This window comes from Bufo gargarizans, chromosome 1, assembly GCF_014858855.1.
Source record: "Bufo gargarizans isolate SCDJY-AF-19 chromosome 1, ASM1485885v1, whole genome shotgun sequence".
Classification (NCBI taxonomy): domain Eukaryota; kingdom Metazoa; phylum Chordata; class Amphibia; order Anura; family Bufonidae; genus Bufo; species Bufo gargarizans.
This window is the reverse complement of record NC_058080.1, coordinates 261,033,951-261,057,299: the sequence shown is the minus strand read 5'-3', so window position 1 is coordinate 261,057,299 and position 23,349 is coordinate 261,033,951. Positions and strand designations below refer to the sequence as shown.

General features: G+C 38.9%; 1 protein-coding gene across 1 annotated transcript in view; it reads left to right on the top strand.

Moving 5' to 3' along the window:
* Nucleotides 1-23,349, top strand: part of GRID2 (glutamate ionotropic receptor delta type subunit 2) — a 1,539,079-nt gene that overhangs the window by 894,844 nt on the left and 620,886 nt on the right. Inside the window, exons 5-6 of the mRNA XM_044302725.1 lie at nucleotides 4,506-4,559; nucleotides 22,939-23,112. Coding sequence (XP_044158660.1) covers nucleotides 4,506-4,559; nucleotides 22,939-23,112 — 228 coding nt within the window. The remainder of the gene's footprint in view (nucleotides 1-4,505; nucleotides 4,560-22,938; nucleotides 23,113-23,349) is intronic.

Genomic DNA, 23,349 nt, shown 5'->3' with positions numbered 1-23,349 from the left:
CAGATTCTCTGTTACGGGACCTCTCTCCTCTGCCTGTGTGTGTGCTGGGCCTAAATATATGCCAATGGACTGTTGCAGTGGTGGCTGACGTGAAGCCTCATTCTCTGCTATGACATGCAGACTGATTCTCTGCTGACATGAAGCCAGATTCTCTGTTACGGGACCTCTCTCCTCTGCCTGTGTGTGTGCTGGGCCTAAATATATGCCAATGGACTGTTGCAGTGGTGGCTGACGTGAAGCCTCATTCTCTGCTATGACATGCAGACTAATTCTCTGCTGACATGAAGACAGATTCTCTGTTACGGGACCTCCCTCCTCTGCCTGGGTGCTGGGCCTAAATATATGCCAATGGACTGTTGCAGTGGTGGCTGACGTGAAGCCTCATTCTCTGCTATGACATGCAGACTAATTCTCTGCTGACATGAAGACAGATTCTCTGTTACGGGACCTCTCTCCTCTGCCTGGGTGCCGGGGCCTAAATATCTGAGAATGGACTGTTCCAGTGGTGGGTGACGGGAAGCCAGATTCTCTGCTATGGAACCTCTCTCCAATTGATTTTGGTTAATTTTTATTTATTTAATTTTTATTTTAATTCATTTCCCTATCCACATTTGTTTGCAGGGGATTTACCTACATGTTGCTGCCTTTTGCAGCCCTCTAGCTCTTTCCTGGGCTGTTTTACAGCCTTTTTAGTGCCGAAAAGTTCGGGTCCCCATTGACTTCAATGGGGTTCGGGTTCGGGACGAAGTTCGGATCGGGTTCGGATCCCGAACCCGAACATTTCCGGGATGTTCGGCCGAACTTCTCGAACCCGAACATCCAGGTGTTCGCTCAACTCTAGGTGTGGTCTAATGACATCAACACCCTATATCAGATGTGCATAATTATTAGGCAACTTCCTTTCCTTTGGCAAAATGGGTCAAAAGAAGGACTTGACAGGCTCAGAAAAGTCAAAAATAGTGAGATATCTTGCAGAGGGATGCAGCACTCTTAAAATTGCAAAGCTTCTGAAGCGTGATCATTGAACAATCAAGCGTTTCATTCAAAATAGTCAACAGGGTCGCAAGAAGCGTGTGGAAAAACCAAGGCGCAAAATAACTGCCCATGAACTGAGAAAAGTCAAGCGTGCAGCTGCCAAGATGCCACTTGCCACCAGTTTGGCCATATTTCAGAGCTGCAACATCACTGGAGTGCCCAAAAGCACAAGGTGTGCAATACTCAGAGACATGGCCAAGGTAAGAAAGGCTGAAAGACGACCACCACTGAACAAGACACACAAGCTGAAACGTCAAGACTGGGCCAAGAAATATCTCAAGACTGATTTTTCTAAGGTTTTATGGACTGATGAAATGAGAGTGAGTCTTGATGGGCCAGATAGATGGGCCCGTGGCTGGATTGGTAAAGGGCAGAGAGCTCCAGTCCGACTCAGACGCCAGCAAGGTGGAGGTGGAGTACTGGTTTGGGCTGGTATCATCAAAGATGAGCTTGTGGGGCCTTTTCGGGTTGAGGATGGAGTCAAGCTCAACTCCCAGTCCTACTGCCAGTTTCTGGAAGACACCTTCTTCAAGCAGTTGTACAGGAAGAAGTCTGCATCCTTCAAGAAAAACATGATTTTCATGCAGGACAATGCTCCATCACACGCGTCCAAGTACTCCACAGCGTAGCTGGCAAGAAAGGGTATAAAAGAAGAAAATCTAATGACATGGCCTCCTTGTTCACCTGATCTGAACCCCATTGAGAACCTGTGGTCCATCATCAAATGTGAGATTTACAAGGAGGGAAAACAGTACACCTCTCTGAACAGTGTCTGGGAGGCTGTGGTTGCTGCTGCACGCAATGTTGATGGTGAACAGATCAAAACACTGACAGAATCCATGGATGGCAGGCTTTTGAGTGTCCTTGCAAAGAAAGGTGGCTATATTGGTCACTGATTTGTTTTTGTTTTGTTTTTGAATGTCAGAAATGTATATTTGTGAATGTTGAGATGTTATATTGGTTTCACTGGTAAAAATAAATAATTGAAATGGGTATATATTTGTTTTTTGTTAAGTTGCCTAATAATTATGCACAGTAATAGTCACCTGCACACACAGATATCCCCCTAAAATAGCTAAAACTAAAAACAAACTAAAAACTACTTCCAAAAATATTCAGCTTTGATATTAATGAGTTTTTTGGGTTCATTGAGAACATGGTTGTTGTTCAATAATAAAATTAATCCTCAAAAATACAACTTGCCTAATAATTCTGCACTCCCTGTATTTAAACTTCGAACACAAGATGGTTTCATACTATGTAATGTCATAACTCTTCACTGAGTTGTTCTTTTTAACAGCAAGAAAATGACTTTTTTATGATCCATACAATGAATATGATATTTAAATTGGGATAACCCTTTTAAGTCTTTTTTTACACTAACAACAAAACAAATTCGGCAGGATGCTCTGGCCGGAAACAACCTGTCAGATCCATCCTTGCTACGCGCAGCCATGCGCTTCGAACAATCCGTCCGGACAGTGCTATTGGTCTGGCCACTCCTCGGCATGTCTGCCGGACCATATTATAGTCAATGGGGCCAGATGGATTGCCAACAGCACACAGCTACGCCTGGCAAGGACTGATCTGACAGACTGTTCCCAACCCGGAACAGCCTGCCCGATCTGTTTTACCGTTTTACCCTAAGGCATCTATAATCTTGTAGTGAGTGTATGTTGAGGTTAGAAATAGCTTTTTATTAAGTTGTTAAATTGCTGACCGCACCCGGATGAATTTGGAAATTTTTTGGAATAAGTCTAAACAGATGCATGGGAATGCAAAGTCTGACATAAGATGGGTGATAAAAAGAGAAAATAGAGAGAGAAAAGGAAGGAAATATAAAAGTAAAATAAATAACAAGGGAAATGGTGGCATGCAAGATAAGATTATTTGCATCCATTGGTCAGTGAGCAATGTTTATGGTGGTCAATAGGAGGGTTATTTGCAGTAAATCCAGCACAATCAAATATGCTGAAATATATCTTCTAGAAGGAAACAGGAAATCACATCTTAACAGTCTCCCTGAAAGGCACTACTTAATAGACAAGTTGCAGATATACCAAAATTATCGTAACATTTTATTTCCTTAGTTTTTCTGGCAGTTAAACTATTACCCATGGTTGGAAGCGTAATAACCTTCTTTGTGTAGATTCAAAAAGTGTCTCTTCTTGTAAATGCAGATTTTGCTACATTTCCCTCACTTGATGTTAAACAATTTTCTTGAAATATTATTTTCAATTAAACTAACTTTTCGTTTTTAATTTGTAGACTTGTCAAACAAGTAAATTCTTTGATACATCGGCTTTCCTAAAGTAATTTGTAGTTTTAAAGGTTAGCAGGAAAAAAAACTGCTGTATTGTATCAATCAGCTAGTAAACAATGCTTTAAAATGACAGTGAGAATCCATCACTAATGTAGACACCTTGAAATAACAAAGTCTTAATAAAGGGGGTGAAATCTAGCTTGCATTTTTTGCAAATAGATAATCCCTCCACACACACACACACTAAGGGCTCATGCACACAAAAGTATTTTCTTTCGGTGTCTGCTCCTTTATTTTAATTTTTTCGGACAGTATGCGGAACCATTAATTTCAATGGATCCGCAAAAAAAGGAAGTTACTTTGAGTGCATTCCATTTCGCTGTGTCCGTATTTCCGATTTGCAAAAAATAGAACATGTCCTATTATTGTCCGCATTACAGACAAGGATAGTACTGTTCTATTAGGGGCCAGCTGTTCCGTTCCTTAAAAAACAAAATGCACACGGATGTCATCCTTTTTTTTGCAGATCCATTTTTTTCGGACCGCAAAATACATACGGTCGTGTGCATGAGGCCTAAGTCCTTTTGGCCAGTATGAAGCAACAGGGCAGTCATATCATTCATAATGAGGTAACACAAAACATGTGACAATCAGTCACATAGTACAGTCATTAAGGGCTTTTCTGAGATTCTGATAATGATGACCTATTGATAGGTCATAAATATCAGGTCAGTGGGGGTCTGACTAACTCCCACTGATCAGCTGTATTTAAGGTGAAGAATACACACAAGAAAATAAAACAATATTTACTTTTCTATTTTTTAAATTACAGAACATTCTACTTATTTTCCTAATTCCTAACCCCCCTATTTACACTTTGCATATTTGCAGGGCAATTTCTAACTGCAATGATAGGCTGAACTGGATGGGCATACATCTTTTTTCAGCCTTACAAATTATATATTCCCCTGTTATTGAAATGCTCTTTGTTCTATGGCCTTAAAATGTCTCATTCGCCATTGTGGCAAAGTTTTTATTGTCTAATTAAAAGGAAAGATGAATAAATGACAGTGTATTGCAAAGGTTATCAACTAAAATCTGAATGACAAAGCTCTACCAGCGAAATGTTTTTTTTCTCTTTTTGCATGATTGAATGTGCCTTGCTTATCCTGTATGCTGACTCAAACTCATTGTTTTTCTTTTGCAGGTCGTTGAGACTAATTTGGTTGCCTTTGACTGTCACTGGATCATTATAAATGAGGTAATTGGCGTTTTAATGTTTTTGTAAAGTGTTAATCCTATTTGCATACAGCAGAGCCTTCTTAATTGAATGAAACTTTGCAAAGCATTTTTTTTTTGCTTATGGTTTTCAGAACAGAAACAAAATAGTTGACCGGTAAATTAAGAGGTTATATTATAGCATAATGAAAAGTGTAACCTGCCTTCTGGGTACCTTTATTCTCTTAAAAGTATGCTAATTAAAACTATTAAAATAAGTCAAATTTGATTATATAATATTAGAAGGCTCAGCATAGGTCATCAGTAATGCTGGATTTACACGGTCCAATTTTCTGGTTAACTATTGGAAACAAACATTCATACAAATGGAAAATGCTCGTTGATTAGGTGAAATTATATTTGGTGCGGAAAGATCAGTCATAGTTTTTGGGTAGCAGATTGTGCTGTGTGAGCAGTACTCTGCTACCCAATAAAGGGGTATTCCCATCACAGACACTGAGGGCATATCGCTAGGATATGTCCCCATTGTCTGATAGGTGCGGGTCCTCTGTGACCTCTGGAACCTGCACCTACAACGAGAACGGAGAGGAGAGAGCTGTGACTAGAGAACCCCGGATTTCCCCATTAAAGTGAATCGGAGAGCACTGCACACACACGGCCCCTGCTCCCATTCATTTCTATGGGCAGACGGAAATAGCTCGGCTATTTTTGGCAGCCCCATAGAAATGAATGGAGGGTGGCTGCGCATTTCAAGAGAAATAGATGTTGTTGGTTTCAGAGCAGAATGAATTAGAGCTCTTCATGTAAACATTACCAGTAGGCAAGAGTGTAATCACAGGACCTGATCCGTTTTTACCAGGAATAATTTATAATAGACAAGGGAAATATAGCTAACGAAATCAGAAAAGAAAAACACCCCTCAAAAACTTAACATTTATTAATCTGATTAAAAAGGATTCAAACTTTACCCTTCCTGAGATTTTAGCTACAGATCTCACTACTGACTATATTGGGGAAATATATCCTTTTCGCTAAAAAGCTGAAATGTAGGAAATTATTCCTAAACGAGAAGAGTATATGAATAGTATATATGTATATGAAAAATTCAGTAATGGCAACTTTTCACCATTTGCCCAAGGTTCACAAGAGCTGTCTAGACTCCTTGCTCCCAAAGGAGACTCACCATATCTGGGATCTCCTCCATTATATGTCACCTGTCCCATTATGTGGATTTGATCCTCCACAGTCTGACAGATTCCTTTTCTTTGCTTTATAGCTGGCCCTAGATCCTAGTAATAGCCCTTTATTCTAGCATTCCTCACAATTTGAAATCACCTTCCTATGCCTCCTGCCAAGAGTGCTTTTTGTTCTTAACAGCAAAAATTTAATTTTGATACATAATGGGGCAAAGTTATCAAAAGTGGTGCAAAAGAAAATTTGCTTATTTGCCCATGTTAACCAATTACATTGTTCCTTTTATTTTCCAAAGGAGCTTTGAAAGAAAATAAATTGTGGAATTGAATTGTTTGCAACCAAGCCAAATTTCCTCTATACCACTCTTGATAAATATCCCCCAATATGTTTTACTTTGAGAGGAACGTTTATAGGTAGGGGGCACCGCTATCGGCACTTAATTCACCATGAGGAGATCTATGGAGATAACCACTGATCCGGAAAAATAATTTCTATCATTGTTGTATAGACAATCTTATTATTATCTGGGATGGTATGATTGAGCAAGCCTGTAATTAAATGGCCCATCTTAATGAGACTGACTAGGGTCTAGTGTTTATACGCACCAAAACTTATGGTACCTTTAGAATTGTTTGCTTGTGAACATTATCAGCAAAACCTTTTTTTTCTCAAAAAGTTCAACAGCAAAAGCTATGTTAACTTTAACAGGACAGGTTATAAAGAATAGGAGGTTAATATACCATTCAGTCAGTTGAAAAGAATCAAGATAATTTGTACAGGGAAAAATGATTTTTGCCACCAGAGTGACATTAAAATTCAGATCGGTAATATAGCAGAGGGCTAGTTACTGCCTTTTTCCTTGACCTAAAGATTCTAATTTGCTTTCTCATAAATGTAGTACAATTGCCTAATAACTTTAGATCCTATGCCCCTCATGTAATACACCTGTTTATAGCAATATTTGATTCCTCTATATTTAAGCTTAGTGTCAGCTAATATAGTCTTGGAGTTAATGCAATTACCATAGTCTTACATTAAGCACAGCTGTTCCCTTCTTTCCCATGCCTAGTAAGGCAACTTTCACATCTGCGTTCGGTGCAGATCCGTCTTGTATCTGCACAGACGGATCCGCACTGAGTCATGGTCCACTACCACCAGACCATGACACAGCCGTGACAATGTGTATTTGTATGCACACCCATCTTTATATTATAGAAGATTCTTATACCTCACTAGAAACATTCCATGCATATAACATGCCAGTGTTATCGGACACGTAGCCAATCAAAAGATAATAAGACGATGCACAAGAGACATTATTGTGGAAAAAGAAAAAAAATTTTCAGCTTTTATTTACATTTGAGCAAAAAGTGTCCAGTCCAAAATTATTCATACCTTTCTCAATAATCAATAGAAAAGCCTTTATTGGCTATTACAGCAATCAAACTCTTCCTATAATTGCAGACCAGCTTTTTGCAGGTATTTTTGCCCATTCATCTTTAGCAATGAGCTCCAAATCTTTCAGGTTGGAGGGTCTTCTTGCCATCACCCTGATCATTAGCTCCCTCCACAGATTCTCAATTGAATTTAAGTCTGGACTCTGGCTGGGCCACTCCAAAACATTAATGTTGTTTTCTGCTAACCATTTCTTCACCACTTTTGCTGTGTGTTTTGGGTTATTGTCATGCTGAAATGTCTACTGGTGCCCAAGGCCAAGTTTCTCTGCAGACTGCCTGATGTTGTCGCTGAGAATCCTCATGTATTGCTCTTTTTTTCATGGTGCAGTTTACTGTGATTAGGTTTCCTGGTCCATTGGCTGAAAAACACCCCCAAAGCATTAGGTTCCCACCACCATGTTTGACAGTGGGGATGGTGTTCTTTGGGTTGAAGGCTTCTCCTTTTTTACGCCAAATGAAGGAAACATCATTGTGACCAAACAATTACATTTTTGTTTATTTTGACCATAACACAGAAGACCAGAAGTATACTTCTTTGTCCAGATGAGCTTTTGCAAAAGCCAAGCAAGCTTTTGTGTGCCTGGTCTGCATCCGTGGAACCCAGCAGTGTGCAGTGTCCGTTGGATTGTCTGCCTTGAGACATTGCCACCAGCAGAGGCCAGATTCACCAGGGTGGCCTTGGTGGTGATCCTTGGATTCTTTTTCACCTCTCTAACTAAACCCCTGGCTAGCACAGGTGTCACTTTTGGCTTCCGACCACGTCCTCTGAGATTTTCCATAGTGCGGAACATCTTGTATTTTTTGCTCAAATGTAAATAAAAGCTGAGACATGTATTTTTTCCACAATAATGCCTCTTGTACATCGTCTTATTATCTTTTGGGAGACACCTATGTCATTTCCCGTCAAAAAATTACTTGCTGATTGAATAAAAGTAACTTTAAGTAAAAATTTGCCTGGGGTATGAATAATTATGGGCAGCACTGTACCTGCAGATTGAAGCCTACTTATATTCTTCCTGACACTGGCTCCAGGCTCCGGCACTTTCTTGCTTCCACTGCTTCACTCGAGTCCCTGGATTTAAACTTCTAGTTTGATGTATCTGAAGCCAATCACTGGCCAGAACGGTGACCTTCTCTCCTTACGTCATGTTAAATGGTCAAGTGACGAAGGGGAAAAGGTCACTGCTGCAGCAAAAGATTGGCAGCAGTGACATCAAACTGGAATTTTACATCTTGGGAGCCGAGCTGAGCAGTGGAGGCGAGAGCGGGAAGGAGGTGGTAGCCAGTGTCGGAAAGCAGGGAAGTATGGTACCCAGAAGGGGGAGTTGTCAACCCCTCTCTCTACCAAATGTGCACAACCCCTTTAGCAAAGAATTAACACCTATGATGAGTATTTGAATAAGGCTTCATGCACACGACGTATGTATTTTGCGATCCGCAAAAAATACAGATGACATCCTTGTGCATTCCATATTTTGTGGAACTGAACAGCTGACCCCTAATAGAACAGTCCTATCCTTGTCCGTAATGCGGACAATAATAGAACATGTTCTATTTATTTGTGGAATGGACATATGGAAACAGAATGCACATGGAGTACCTTCTTTTTTTTGTGGACCCATTAAAACGAATGGTTACGTATACGGTTCACAAAAAAGAAAAGAAACGGATTGAAAAAATGTTCAGGTGCATGAGGCCTTATATTGTAGATTTACACTACAATTTTCATCCTCTGCAATGCAGAGATTTACACTATGAAATTTGCGCAAATTTGGCTACTTCAGAATTCAGTAGATACGCTGTTGACCCTGCATATGTGGCTGTACCGTAAAAGAGCCTGTAAAACCTTAAACCGACTGAAGAAATTTGCAGAGAATTGAAATCACTTGCCCTCACTTGACCTGATAATAGAATCAATGCAATTTGTAAAACAAAAGACTGCAATAATATGAAGAGACCATACAATGAGTATGTGTGCCACTTCCCAATATCTTAGTGAAAGTCCTAGAAAGGTAATCCTTGGCGCTTAACATTGTCAGTGTTTAGTCTGTTTTGTGGAGTGACAGCAATACTCACATCCTTACAAGGTTCTTTCCGAACACATTGGCAGGGATGCAGGAGAGAAGTGGTGGGTTTGATTATTGGCTGTAGTTCATTTGACTGAAAATGCATATAGCATAATCTGGGATGATTAGAAGTGAGAGCCAAATGCTGCTTAGGTGGCATGTCTTACATGACAGTGAAGGTGACTGCGTCTTTTCTTGAACTGAAGGACCAAGCAGGAACAAGTAAGGGAAAGATCTGCAGACTGTGGTTCCACAGTTTGCAGCAGAGACTGTGACCTCTTGGCTGGCACTTTCATTTGCAGTATCAGCATAAAGTGCTTAAAATCAGTAAGGAGACAAATGGTATGTCAGGGTGTACTTATTCTCTTCACTGGCTTAGTGATTTACTTCTATTTCATGCTGGGGGTTTTTCAGTTTCATTGAGCCAAACCAGAAAGTGATGTATAGATTCTATGGTTTAATTATATTTGCCAGCCAAAGGATAATAATCTGTTTGTAGCTTATAAGGAGTTTAAAGGGCCTGTATATGCTTATAGTAATGATGCTGCCACATAACATAATAGTTACAAGTTAACAAAATCACAGACTGCATTTGGGGTATGTACAGTATGGTCTATACAATGTATTTTTGAACTGTGATATATGTAAAATTCTAATATAACATTTCAAGGGGATTTCAGTCAAATACAGAGTTAACGTCAAATGATCATATAAATGAATGGTTCAGGCGATATTATTTCAAAACTCAGTGGGCTCTAAAACTCAGTGGTGCTTGCAAAGAATGGGCAGCACGGTGGCTCAGTGGTTTGCACCTTCAACGCTGGGCTCCTAGGTTCAAACCGACCATGGACAACATCTGCATGGAGTTTGTATGTTCTCCCTGTATTTGCGTGGGTTTACTCCAGTTTCGTACTATACTCCAAAGACATACCAATAGGGATCTTAGATTGTGAGCCCCATTAGTAGAGCTAATATAGTAGAGCTATATAAGTGCGTAAAATAAATAAATAAAGAAGAAAAGATGTCAGCTTCATTTCTGACCTACCTGCCAAAAAGATGTATGGCATGGACAGCATTCACACTATATATGATGGTGACCTTTCCAAGAAAGGACAAAACTTATACTTATCACACACGTGCTCCATCATAGCCATCATCCATCACAATAAGGAAAGGGCTAATAGCTCAAAAAATCATTAAACTAGGATGAAGCTTTACAATACTTTGTAGCATAAAATGTAAGAAGTAAGATGGAAAATGACAAGTTTGCCATACAGCCATTAGCAACTACTGATGGGTTTTGAGGAGGGTGGGAAAAACTGTTTGTGAGGTCTCAATCTATAAAGAACCATGACATAGTTTTTTTTTTTAGTTTGTCAGTTCACAGGATAAATCATGAGAAATCAATAGCCTCAAAGGAGTTGTTCAACCCATTTTATTTTTTAAAGGTTCAGCATGACATAGAAAATGTAAAAAGGCATGATAGTCACTTCACTGATCCCTGTTGGTTGTGCTCCAACATCTCTCATTTCTCCACTTGCTTCTTCTTGACAAACAGTCAGGTCCATAAATATTGGGACATTGACACAATTCAAAATTTTTTGGCTCTATACGCCACCACAATGGATTTGAAATGAAACAAACAAGATGTGCTTTAACTGCAGACTGTCAGCTTTAATTTGAGGGTATTTACATCCAAATCATGTGAATAGTGTAGGAATTACAACAGTTTGCATATGTGCCTCCCACTTGTTAAGGGACCAAAAGTAATGGGACAGAATAATAATCATAAATCAAACTTTTACTTTTTAATACTTGGTTGCAAATCCTTTGCAGTCAATTACAGCCTGAAGTCTGGAACACATAGACATCACCAGACGGTGGGTTTCATCCGTGGTGATGCTCTGCCAGGCCTATACTGCAACTGTCTTCAGCTCCTGCTTGTTCTTGGGGCATTTTCCCTTCAGTTTTGTCTTCAGCAAGTGAAATGCATGCTCAATTGGATTCAGGTCAGGTAATTGACTTGGCCATTGCATAACATTCCACTTCTTTCCCTTAAAAAATGTCTTTGGTTGCTTTTGCAGTATGCTTTGGGTCATTGTCGATCTGCACTGTGAAGTGCCGTCCAATGAGTTCTGAAGCATTTGGCTGAATATGAGCAGATACTATTGCCCAAAACACTTCAGAATTCATCCTGATACTTTTGTCAGCAGTCGCATCATCAATAAATACAAGAGAACCAGTTCCATTGGCAGCCATACATGCCCACGCCATGACACTACCACCACCATACTTCACTGATAAGGTGGTATGCTTAGGATCATGAGCAGTTACTTTCCTTCTACATACTCTTCTCTTCCCATCACTCTGGTACAAGTTGATCTTAGTCCCATCTGTCCATAGGATGTAGTTCCAGAACTGTGAACGCTTTTTTAGAGGTCGTTTGGCAAACTATAATCTGGCCTTCCTGTTTTTGAGGCTCACCAATGATTTACATCTTGTGGTGAACCCTCTGTATTCACTCTGGTGAAGTCTTCTCTTGATAGTTGACTTTGACACACATACACCTACCTCCTGGAGAGTGTTCTTGATCTGGCCAACTGTTGTGAAGGGTGTTTTCTTCACCAGGGAAAGAATTCTTCGGTCATCCGCCACAATTGTTTTCTGTGTTCTTCCGGGTCTTTTGGTGTTGCTGAGCTCACCGATGAGTTTCTTCTTTTTAAGAAGGTTGTTTTGGCCATGGCTAATGTTTTTGCTATCTGTCTGAAGGTTTTGTTTTTTTCAGCCTAATGATGGTTTGCTTCACTGATAGTGACAGCTCTTTTGATCTCATCTTGAGAGTTGACAGCAACAGATTCCAAATGCAAATAGCACACTTGAAATGAACTCTGGACCTTTTATCTGCTCGTTGTAATTGGGACAATGAGGTAATAACACACACCTGGCCATGGAACAGCTGAGAAGCCAATTGTCCCATTACTTTTGGTCCCTTAACAAGTAGGAGGCACATATGCAAACTGTTGTAATTCCTACACCGTTCACCTGATTTGGATGTAAATGCCCTCAAATTAAAGCTGACAGTCTGCAGTTAAAGCACATCTTGTTAGTTTAATTTTAAATCCATTGTGATGGTTTATAGAGCCAAAAATGTTACAATTGTGTTGATATCCCAATATTTATAGACCTGACAGTATATACATAAAATAAGCACTTAGCCAATCACTGATCACAGCAGAGTACCAGTACACAATCACAGGGGGAACATTCAAACTCGATACAGATGTAGTCCTTGGTCAGAACCCAGCACCATAAGACTACAGTGCTAGCCACTGTATTGCCACACTGTACAATAAAAATGTTACATATACTATAATATATACTGTACTCTTGAAGATGTTTATGCATTAAAGGGTGTTCCATTGACAGCCTTCATGCATCATATGGGGCAGCCATATGTGGCTGGGTTTATGGAAACAGGTGAGTGAGTTATCCTATGCTGTTTCTGTTGCTACCATAGAAGTCAATCGGAGCATTGTAAACAGCACAAGTTATGCAGTATGTTGAATGGCAGAGATGAGAATAACCCTTTAAGGAACATCAAGTAAATCTGATGATGTTGGTATGCAACTGACATAAAACATATAGGGGGGAATATATAATTTCCCTAGGCAGTGTTTCAGGTTTTAAAAATTCAAAAACCTGGTTTTGTGACTTTTTGAACATCCTGGCAACTAAGTCTACTTTCTACAGGTGTTTGTACACCACCCTCACCAGTTTCCAAAAAGGGGACATAGTGAGAGCAGAGTGTGGGTGGCACCATCAGCCCTGGCACATTCATCATCCTCATTTACGCCAGACTCTGGCATAAATTATGGCTGAAATTTACAACTTTAAGCTGGAGTAGATTTCAGTCTGTCTGGAGTGCGCTTGGAGTAGATTTCAGTTCACCACACAAACTGCTGGAAGAAGCTTTTAATTTATGGTAAGTTCTGAGCAATGTCATACTTTTTTTGACTACTCCGGCAGCACAGGCCCTATTTAAGACTGGCATAGCACACACTGGTCTTGATAAATCAGGGCCTTAATATTTCACTAATTGACTTTTTAAAATGCAAAATTATAATATTTCAGGAAAACAAGTGCTGTGTTTGCGAAGTATATATTTTTTGGCTTATTTGTTGTCAATGAATAGAGAAAAGATACATGTCAACAAAAATAAAAAATGCATCTTATACCAAGAAACCCATTATCTATGGTACATTAAGAATTAATCGACCAGAAATGCAGGATATTACACTGGACACAGCAGATGCCAGGTGTTATTTTGGTTCAGAAAATCTATATTTAATACAGAACACCAATGACAAATGAATGAAAGGATTTCTAGATGGACCTCTGGGAAAGATAAACCAGGTTTGGTTCATTTAAAAACAGGTTAACATAATTTTAGTTTGAATGGCGGCTCAACAAAATAAAATGATCTTTATTTTTTGTTTGAAATATTTTGTGCTGATTTTGCAAATAAAAAAAAGTTTATTTAGTCATCTGTGTTACTTTACTATATTTCACAAAATTTCACTAAATTCACAGCAAATAACAATATAAAATAAATCTTTTTTTATATGCAGCACTCAACAAGAACTACTTTAGCTGAAGCATTGATGCTGAAGTAGGAGAACTATAATAAAACATGGATATAAATTCTGTGTTTGCATTTAATATATTGAATATTATTCATACTGAAAAAATGAATTATCATTTTACCAGCCTTCCAATCAACCCAATCATTGAACAAATGGCTAGTTTGCAATTTAGGTTCAAGAGAGGGAACTAGGCAGTCATTTTTTATTTTATTTTTATTATATATATTCTTATTCATTGCACTTTTAATGCAGTGACTTTACTAAAGTACAGTAGATTTGTTTTAGGTTCTTTGTTGATACCTTAGCATGGCACATCGCTTTATATGCTATTCTTATTCTTTAACGGCTTTGGGTGCATTTTTTATGTTTGTATTTTACTCATTTTGCTCTAAAAATATATATATTTTTTTTTCAATTGGTCTTCATTAAAAATGTTCAGCTGTTCTCAGGTGCAAGAGTTAAAAAATGTGTCTGTTTGCAAGCAGTGACTTTGTTTTCTTTAAATCTCATCAAGGGACCACTCATGTGTACCTCTTATCTCTGACCTCCTGACCCCATAAACACCTATTTAAGCCATATTCTAATCAATATGATAAAAAGTGAGCTGTAATGAGTGTTTATTAGGTCAGAGATAATAGGTACACATGAGCACCAGGGATTCAAAGGAAATAGAAAGTCACAGCTTGTAAACAGACTTTTTATCCCTTGTACCTCAGAAACAGGTGAACATTTTTAATGAAAGCCAATTGGAACAATTATTTATTTAGCCCAAAATGAGTAAAATGCAATTGTAAAAAATGCCCCAAAGGTGTACATAGCCTTTAAAGGCAATTTTCTACCAACATAATTATCAATTGGCAGTAGCATATTTACATTTGCTGTAGGTAGGGAATGATATTAGTGATAATGGTCTATGGAACTTTTTTTTGGTATCTTATCTAAGACTAGATTATTCACATAGCTCTTCTCTTGGTATGCATATTCTTGCTTCACCCTCATATGTCCCAAGAATTGTGTCATAATTTAGTGCACAATCTCCTGCCTGCTTGCTTATCACTCATGATCATGTTGCATCAGCTAATATTAATGCTGCATGAGCAATATGCATGTTATAGAACCTGTAGGCAGTTCTTCTCCATTCTTCAGGCAGTGCTTCTCCTGTTAGAAAGATACAGTAATGTAGGAGCACAAAGATGGTTTATGAGTTCAGAGGTCCCTTTCATATTATATTATAGCTCGTTCAGGGTTATAAACAGAGAGGCAATCAGCATAACCTTACCACAAGGTGAGATGAGCAGCTTCAGCGCCCAACATAAAACAGCCAAAGAAACCTACTGAGAAGATGCATAGAAACAATAATTTATATCTTATTGTTGCTGACGTAAAGCACATTGAGAAGCTTAGACTTAATCTGTGTGTCTGAAACTTAAATCCCATAGTTGGATTGGTTGACCACATCTGATGTTGTATTATCTCATTAACTCTCATAAAGTGGACTTTTAATGGATTTTTAGTTTGTGATTGATTGTAGGTGTAACTATACTTAGTCACATAATGTACAGTACAGACCAAAAGTTTCGACACACCTTCTCATTCAAAGAGTTTTCTTTATTTTCAGGACTATGAAAATTGTAGATTCACACTGAAGGCATCAAAACTATGAATTAACACATGTGGAATTATATACATAACAAAAAAATGTGAAACAACTGAAAATATGTCATATTCTAGGTTCTTCAAAGTAGCCACCTTTTGCTTTGATTACTTCTATTCACACTCTTGGCATTCTCTTGATGAGCTTCAAGAGGTAGTCACCTGAAATGGTATTCCAACAGTCTTGAAGGAGTTCCCAGAGATGCTTAGCACTTGTTGGCCTTTTTGCCTTCACTCTGCGGTCCAGCTCACCCCAAACCATCTCGATTGGGTTCAGGTCCGGTGACTGTGGAGGCCAGGTAATCTGGCGCAACACCCCGTCACTCTCCTCACCTTCATGGTCAAATAGCCCTTACACAGCCTGGAGGTGTGTTTGGGGTCATTGTCCTGTTGAAAAATAAATGATGGTCCAACTAAACGCAAAACGGATGGAATAGCATGCCGCTGCAAGATGCTGTGGTAGCCATGCTGGTTCATTATGCCTTCAATTTTGAATAAATCCCCAACAGTGTGAATCTACAATTTTCATAGTCATGAAAATAAAGAAAACTCTTTGAATGAGAAGGTGTGACCAAACTTTTGGTCTGTACTGTATATGAAATGTATTTCTTAAAATTGGCGGTAACACAATTTGAACTTTCAAGTGATAATTGCCTAAAATGATGAAAGTCCAATACATTAATGTATTGTAATAAACAAATCTATGATGCAAGGCTTTTTTTAGCACTTGCCATTACAAATGCTTCTAAAATAAGTTTGTCTTTTTTTTTTTTGCCTTTTAAACACCAATACCCTCAGAGTGTCTTTCCATGTATATTTTTGCACTTCTCATTCAGCTAAACATGTTTCCAGAGTGACTAATGACCTTCATATTGTAAATTCCCAAGGCCCCTACTCGGTTCTGTACAGTACCTCTTTGATCTTTCAGCAGTTTTTCATAGAGTCTTTACTCTCCATTCCATCTAGCAATATTGATTTAAGATAGAGCATGGACCTAGTTTAAGGCTTGCGAGTCTCATTATATCCGTAGAGCTTCAGTATCAAACATTATCTGTTAGCCTGCAGTGGAATCAATGACCTACATGAAAATTCTGTTATGTTGAAAGCTTTTTTTTTTTTTACTTGTTTCTTAGTTGTTACTAAGTTTTTACTAAAGTCTTAAAGAGTGTTGAATGAATCGAAGTCCACTTCGTGGACTTTAATCTGAATTTCGGGCTAAATTCAATTAGCCACAAAACAAATTTACTAGTGCTTTGTGGCAGCGATTCGATTTTACCTGAAATAGTGTTAAAAAACATGTCTGCACAAGAAGCTAGAGTGGGATGGACATATGTAATGCACATATTTTATAAAAGTTCAGATAGACTAATCAGTTGTAGAGCACAAATCTCCCCACATACCAAAAATGCAGCATCCTGTTTAAGACTAGAGATGTACGCCAAAATTCGAATTGGCTGCTTTGCCAAATTATACAAAAAAATTGGCTTTGTGATGAATTATTTCTTGCAAAGTGCATTTCTTTGTAAGTAGTGGGTGCAATGACAGGGAGCTGCGATTGCGCTGCTCCCTGTCATTGTACCCCTCAGATGCCGCGTTCATAGCTGATCGCGGCATTTGATAGAAATAGAGTGTAAAAAAAAAAAAAAAAACATACTTACCTCATACATTTGCTCGCAACTGTGCGATGGAGATTTCACTCCAGATCTTCAATCAAGATGATGGCGGCCGGCCTGTCACAAGCAAATGGATGAGGTAAGTATGATTTTTTTTTCGATTTTACACCTTGTTATTTCTATCAGATGCCACAATCAGCTATGAACGCCGCATCTGAGTGGTATAATGACGAGGAGCTGCACAATCGCTTCCTGGCATTGTAGTGTCCCCCATGCTGCCACCCACACAGTAGTGTCCGACATTCTGCCCCCACACAGTAGTGTCCCCCACGCTGCTCCCACACAGTAGTGTCCCCCACGCTGCCCCCACACAGTAGTGTCCACTACGCTGCCCCCACACAGTAGTGTCCTCCATGCTGCCCCTACACAGTAGTGTCCCCCACACTGCCCCCCACACAGTAGTGTCCCCCACATTGCCATCCCTCCCATAATAATTTTCCCCCCACGGTGCCACACAGTATCCCACCATATCCCCCCCCCCCCACATCCTCCTGTGTGCACCCCCTCATGTCCCCTAAAGTTGGCACATTATAAAATTAAAATAAAATTTGCTCCCACACAGTATCCCACCATATTTTCCCCCCACACGTCCTCTGTCCTGTGTGCACCCCGGCCCCCTAATGTCCCCCAAAGTTGGCACATAAAAGAAAAAAAAAAGAAAAAAAAAAAGAAAAGCTAAATACTTACCTGCGCTTGCTCGCAGAGTCCCTGCACTGTGCTGCTGAGTCCCGGCACTACGCCGGGATTTCACTACCGCATAGGCTTCAGGCCTACTAGGTGGTGATCAGCAGTGGGGCACGGGTGTCAGCGCATCAGCAATGAGCGCTTCAATATTTATTGACGGAAGCGCTCATTGCTTCTGGGCATGCTGGCACCCTTGTCAGAGCTGGCACCCCCTCCCCCCTGGGCACACCACTGAACGTACAGTATCTATGTGAACATAATTTGGCTTCTGTATCAGGTTGGACTGATGATTCGGGCAACATGTGTTTGCCATTCAATGGGATATTTAAACACAGATACTATAGTAGACATCATTGACCCCTGTGGAGGTCACAGTAGTGACAATACATGCAGTTACTTTGCACTCTCTTCCTCTATATACAGGCATTATCATACAATTGAGAGTGGTGCTCATCTGAACCAATTACAATCCAAATGGGTCTCATCAGGCGAGTGTGCCAGAAGATGGTAGACATGTATGAATTGACATGCAAGAACCTGCAAGAAAAATATCTCCCTTGTAGCTCTACACAATTATTTTTACACAATACCATGTGTGAGAATAACACATATTATGCTTACTTGCAGTACAAAACAGCATGAGCTCAGAAATTCATTGACTACACTGAACGCAGAATATATATTGTGTATGAAAAATATTTGAAGGAGAATTTGTTACAGTAATTATTTTGTTCTTATGTAACAAAAAGGGAAATAAATAGCTTGTGGAAACATCATTTTGTAAAAATGTGGCCTTTTATGGTTTTCACTGCCTTAAATCCATAACTAAAAAAATATATTTTTCTTTAACTTCCAATCTAAACTAGGAAGAAAAAAATATATTACTTGTCAATTGTTTTAACAAGATTATTAAGTAAGCCTAACAGTTTGTTAACTAGCCAATATCACCAGATTTTGGTTATGGCATTCAAATTATAGAAGTTTTCCAAGTTCCTGATATTGATGGCCTATCCTCAGGATAGGTTGTTACTATCCGATTGGTGAAGGTCTGACTCCCTGCTCCAACACTGATCAACTGTTCCCTGAAGTAACTAACACTTTGAATAAAACAGGATGCATAGCTCCATACAAAGTACAATGGCCATGCCAGGTTAACTTGGTTCTTGAGCTGCAGTAACCCAGCATGGCCACTACACTTTGAACAGAGCTTTGCTTCCTGCTCTATTTAAATTGCTAGTTCCAGTGCCATATGCAACATGGAACAACTGATTAGTGAGGATGCGAGGTGTTGGACCCTCAACGACTGGATATTTATGACCTATACTGAGCATAGTCTATCTATATCAGGAGTCAGGAAAACCCCTTTAAATAATCAGGTAGTTACTTCTTGTACATCGGCCTCTTTAAATCCATTAATTATTCTTAATTAAGAGAGTCAATCCAAAAAATGAATGAAAAAATGTAAACAAAAAATAATTTGAAATAATTAAAGAGACATTTAAAGGAGTCATGGGGCCAAATTTATCATTAAAATTCACTTTTGTGGGGTGAAAAAGTCGCAAACTTCACGTTTGCGACTTTTTCAATGGCACTTGAAACATTTTTTTGCAAGTGGTGTTACTCTGCCTGCCTCACCACTTTCCCAAAAAATAGTGTTGGGGGTCGGGACACATTTATCATCTCCTATGTCAGTTTTCTGGCTTAGAAGAAAGCTGAAACCTATGCCAGTCAGGGGCTGTCAGTTCAGGCGCATAGACTGCCAGATGCTGTGCCTAATTTATGACGAGATGTACACATGATCTTTAAACATTAACACACCTTTTTAAGGGTTTCTATGGATTGGCATATTGCACCCTTCTTTAAAGTGTCTTCATTACCGATGTGCCACTTGGACCCCCTGTGGACCTTTGAACCATATTTGGATGTTGTAACCATGTGAAAAGTCTAGTTTGTAGGGCAGAATATATATTTTTTTACAGGGTTATTTTTTCAGAATGAAGGTGTCTAAGGTTTTATATGTGCATACAATAGGAACAGCTGTCTATCCCTGTCAAATGCTATTGACAGAAATCTTGTTTGGCCATTTTGTAAAATCCGCTAACATATGGTGCAGTGTCCAGGTTTGGGGAAGCTCCAATGCTTCAAGAGTCAGGGTCTGCAGTTAACCAGTGTGCTTCTTTACTGGAGGAATTCAGGTGCAACATAATATAGGCAAGGCATAGGGCTGGCTTCTCCAGTCTTCTCCCTGGCAGAAGAAGGGTTTGATGCTGAGAAAAGGCGCGAGCTAGCTGTCCCTCTCTCTCTCAAAAGGCTGGTACCCTGGACAAAGGGTGGAGGTCTGTAGCTCAGTAGTCCGGGTGGCTCTTTGGTCACAGGGCTAGTGACCCATGGTCTGTGGATCATGGTCCCCATCTTAGCAACTTCTTCTGGTCACTCAATCAGACTGGCAGAGTCTTCCCCTCCAAGCACTGGTCCCTAACTGCAGAACACTATGGGCTCTAACTGTTCTTCTTTTCTACCATTTCTATTTAGACTGGAACCTTGTAGTGGGAGGGGTGGAGTGGAGAAACTCAGCACAAACAGATACATTGTTTCAACCCCCGTCTGGCATAGATTTACATTAGAGCTTTAATGATACTCACTGGCAATGACACAACAGTTTTACAGACAAAAACAAGTCTCTTGACATAACAACATAGCTAAAACCAGACATTCAAAAGGTCATTCTGGTTTTGGTGGTAAACAATGTCTGTATTTTTTTCCTCCAAAACACGTTCTTCTTTAAAGCCTATGATAGTTGTGGAAAATTAACAGCTTCTCATTCAAAATTTAAGTTAACCCTTTCAAGAGAAATAAAGTAAGAAGTTTTAAATTTGCATTGGGGAAACAGGGGAAAATGTACACAAATGTTCAAACGTCAAAGTACCCCTGCTCCAGGGCACTACAATGGCATCCTTTTATAGAGTTGTGAACACAGTAGTGATAGTGATACCCCCTTGTGAGGTATAAGTTAAGGCAATTTTTTGCATTTTGTCCAGGGGCATACACAAGATTTGGTAAAATTTAGGTTTTTCAAGACTATCGACATGGATATATACACATTAAAACATTCAGAAAATGCACATATAAACAAATGTTCTCACATATATGCATATACACACTCATATACACACTGTGACACACATATTTATACACTAATATGCACACTATAAAATACATATACACAGGGTTTACAGATTTTTTTCAAAATATTAATATATAGAGTGGACAAATGTGTGCATGAGGCATGTTGGATGGTTTCTCGACTGATCCTTTGGTATTAAAGTTGCCTGAGCGCAGCATTTTTTCCCCCTATTTCTGTACTTATGTATGGTGAAACCAAATAAGATGGGTAACGGAAAAATGGTTGTTTGTCTGGTAACTATGTGTCCAGAAATCTATGGCCCTGATTTATCAAAACTGGTATAAAACAAAACGGTCTCAGTTTCCCATAACAACCAATCAGATTCTGGATTTCATTTTTCAGGACTCCTTTGGAATAAGAAAGGTGGAATCTGGTAGCTAAAGGCAACTAGGCCAGTTTTCCTTTACACTACTTTTGTTATAGCAGGGCCATTATGTCCAAAAATCAGTACATGGCATTTTTTGGATATTTTCACAGCTTATTTTTTATACCAGGGTTGCCCAACCTGACGCTCTCCAGCTGTTGCAAAACTACAACTACCAGCATGCCTGGACAGCCTACAGCTATCAGCCTACAGGAGGGCATGGCGGGAGTTGTAGTTTTACAGCAGCTGAAGGGCAGCAGGTTGGGCATCACTCGTTTATACCACCATTGCCTTCAAATAAGACTGATAAACAAGAATTACATTATGTTATGTGCTATAGGTGCAGATATTGCAGCAATTGTAGTTGATTGCATTGAGAAAATCAATTAGTAAATATGATCTGAACTATGATATGTGTAAATATATAAATAAATGAAATAAAATCTGTGATTGTGCTTGACACATGCAATTTTCTCTGCAGTTCTTGTGCAGTAGCGGTTCCATTCTAAACTATGCCACTATTGCTACTGCTCCCCCTTGTGGCCTTATTGCTAAATTTATTGGATCTCTGCAAAAGGATATCATAGACTGATTGAAACTGTTTGAAGTACATCTACTAACCTTATAGATAATCAAAAGCAACCTGAGTACATATATAGACTAGATATAGGCTAGATTATTTCCTTTTGCTCTTTCTTGCCCTATTAGTGCATTGGATTGTACATTCATGTCCTTTATGTTTTTCATAAAGGACGTGCCTCTATAAATGAATATTGAGAAGCCACAAAGTGACGATAAAACACTAATAATTGCATTTCTCTAGGGTAATATCACAGACTAATTATTCTTTCAATAATAACTTAGTAATAATGTACAGACTTCTACAAGACTGCAAGAGGGACAGAGTTAATTCAGAAAATGGCCATTAAAGATTTTGCTATGATTAATTCATCCTTCTCTCTATCAACAGTTACCACTCTGTTCTGTGTAATTGTTTTACCTTGTAAGTCCTTGGCTATAATTTGTTCCTATAATATGCTTTTCATTTTGTTTAGGAACATAATGAGGACATCATTTGTAATAGATGTAAACAGATAAACTTTGTTCCACTTTATGTGCTTCTCTTGCATTTCTGAAGAACTCTTGTGTGTCATAAATTGCTGTATTTTTTATAATATGTTAATATTTCAATATACTCCCTGTTGCTGCTGACCTATTTTTATTTATGCTCTTTACACTCGAATAAGCAAAGGAAAAAGATGTTATAGTCTGATGGGGTTTAATCTCAAGAGATGCTTCTAGGACTTTATGCCAATAGTACTCTTTTAGAGACAGTAAACAAGATTTGCCGTATATATATATACTCCTTATTTATCTTTATTTAACAAAAAGCCTTTTATAATTATTGATGACTAGATGTTTTAGGTTTTCATATATTGTATCTGCTCTGAGCAATGTATTATTTTTCTCTTAAATTCGACAGGAGATAAATGACTTGGATGTACAGGACTTAGTCAGAAGGTCAATTGGAAGGCTAACAATTATTCATCAGACCTTTCCAGTACCCCAGAATGTGAGCCAACGCTGTTACCCTGGCAACCACAGAATAACTACTTCACTCTGTGACCCTAAAGACCCATATTACCAGAGCATGGAGGTATGTTGCATAATCTTCTGTTCACTTCTATGTTTATTAAAATATGCGTCTAAGGTAAAATATGTTCATTATGGATCCTTTAACCAGAAGACATGGAAAGATACAAGCTTTGCTAGGAGATGGCATCTACATAATTCATTTTAGAAACAATCACATAACAGGCAATGCAGTGTTTTAGAAACATTGTAATCCTATATGTAATCATAATTTTGTTCGTAATACGCTCGTGACTAGAAG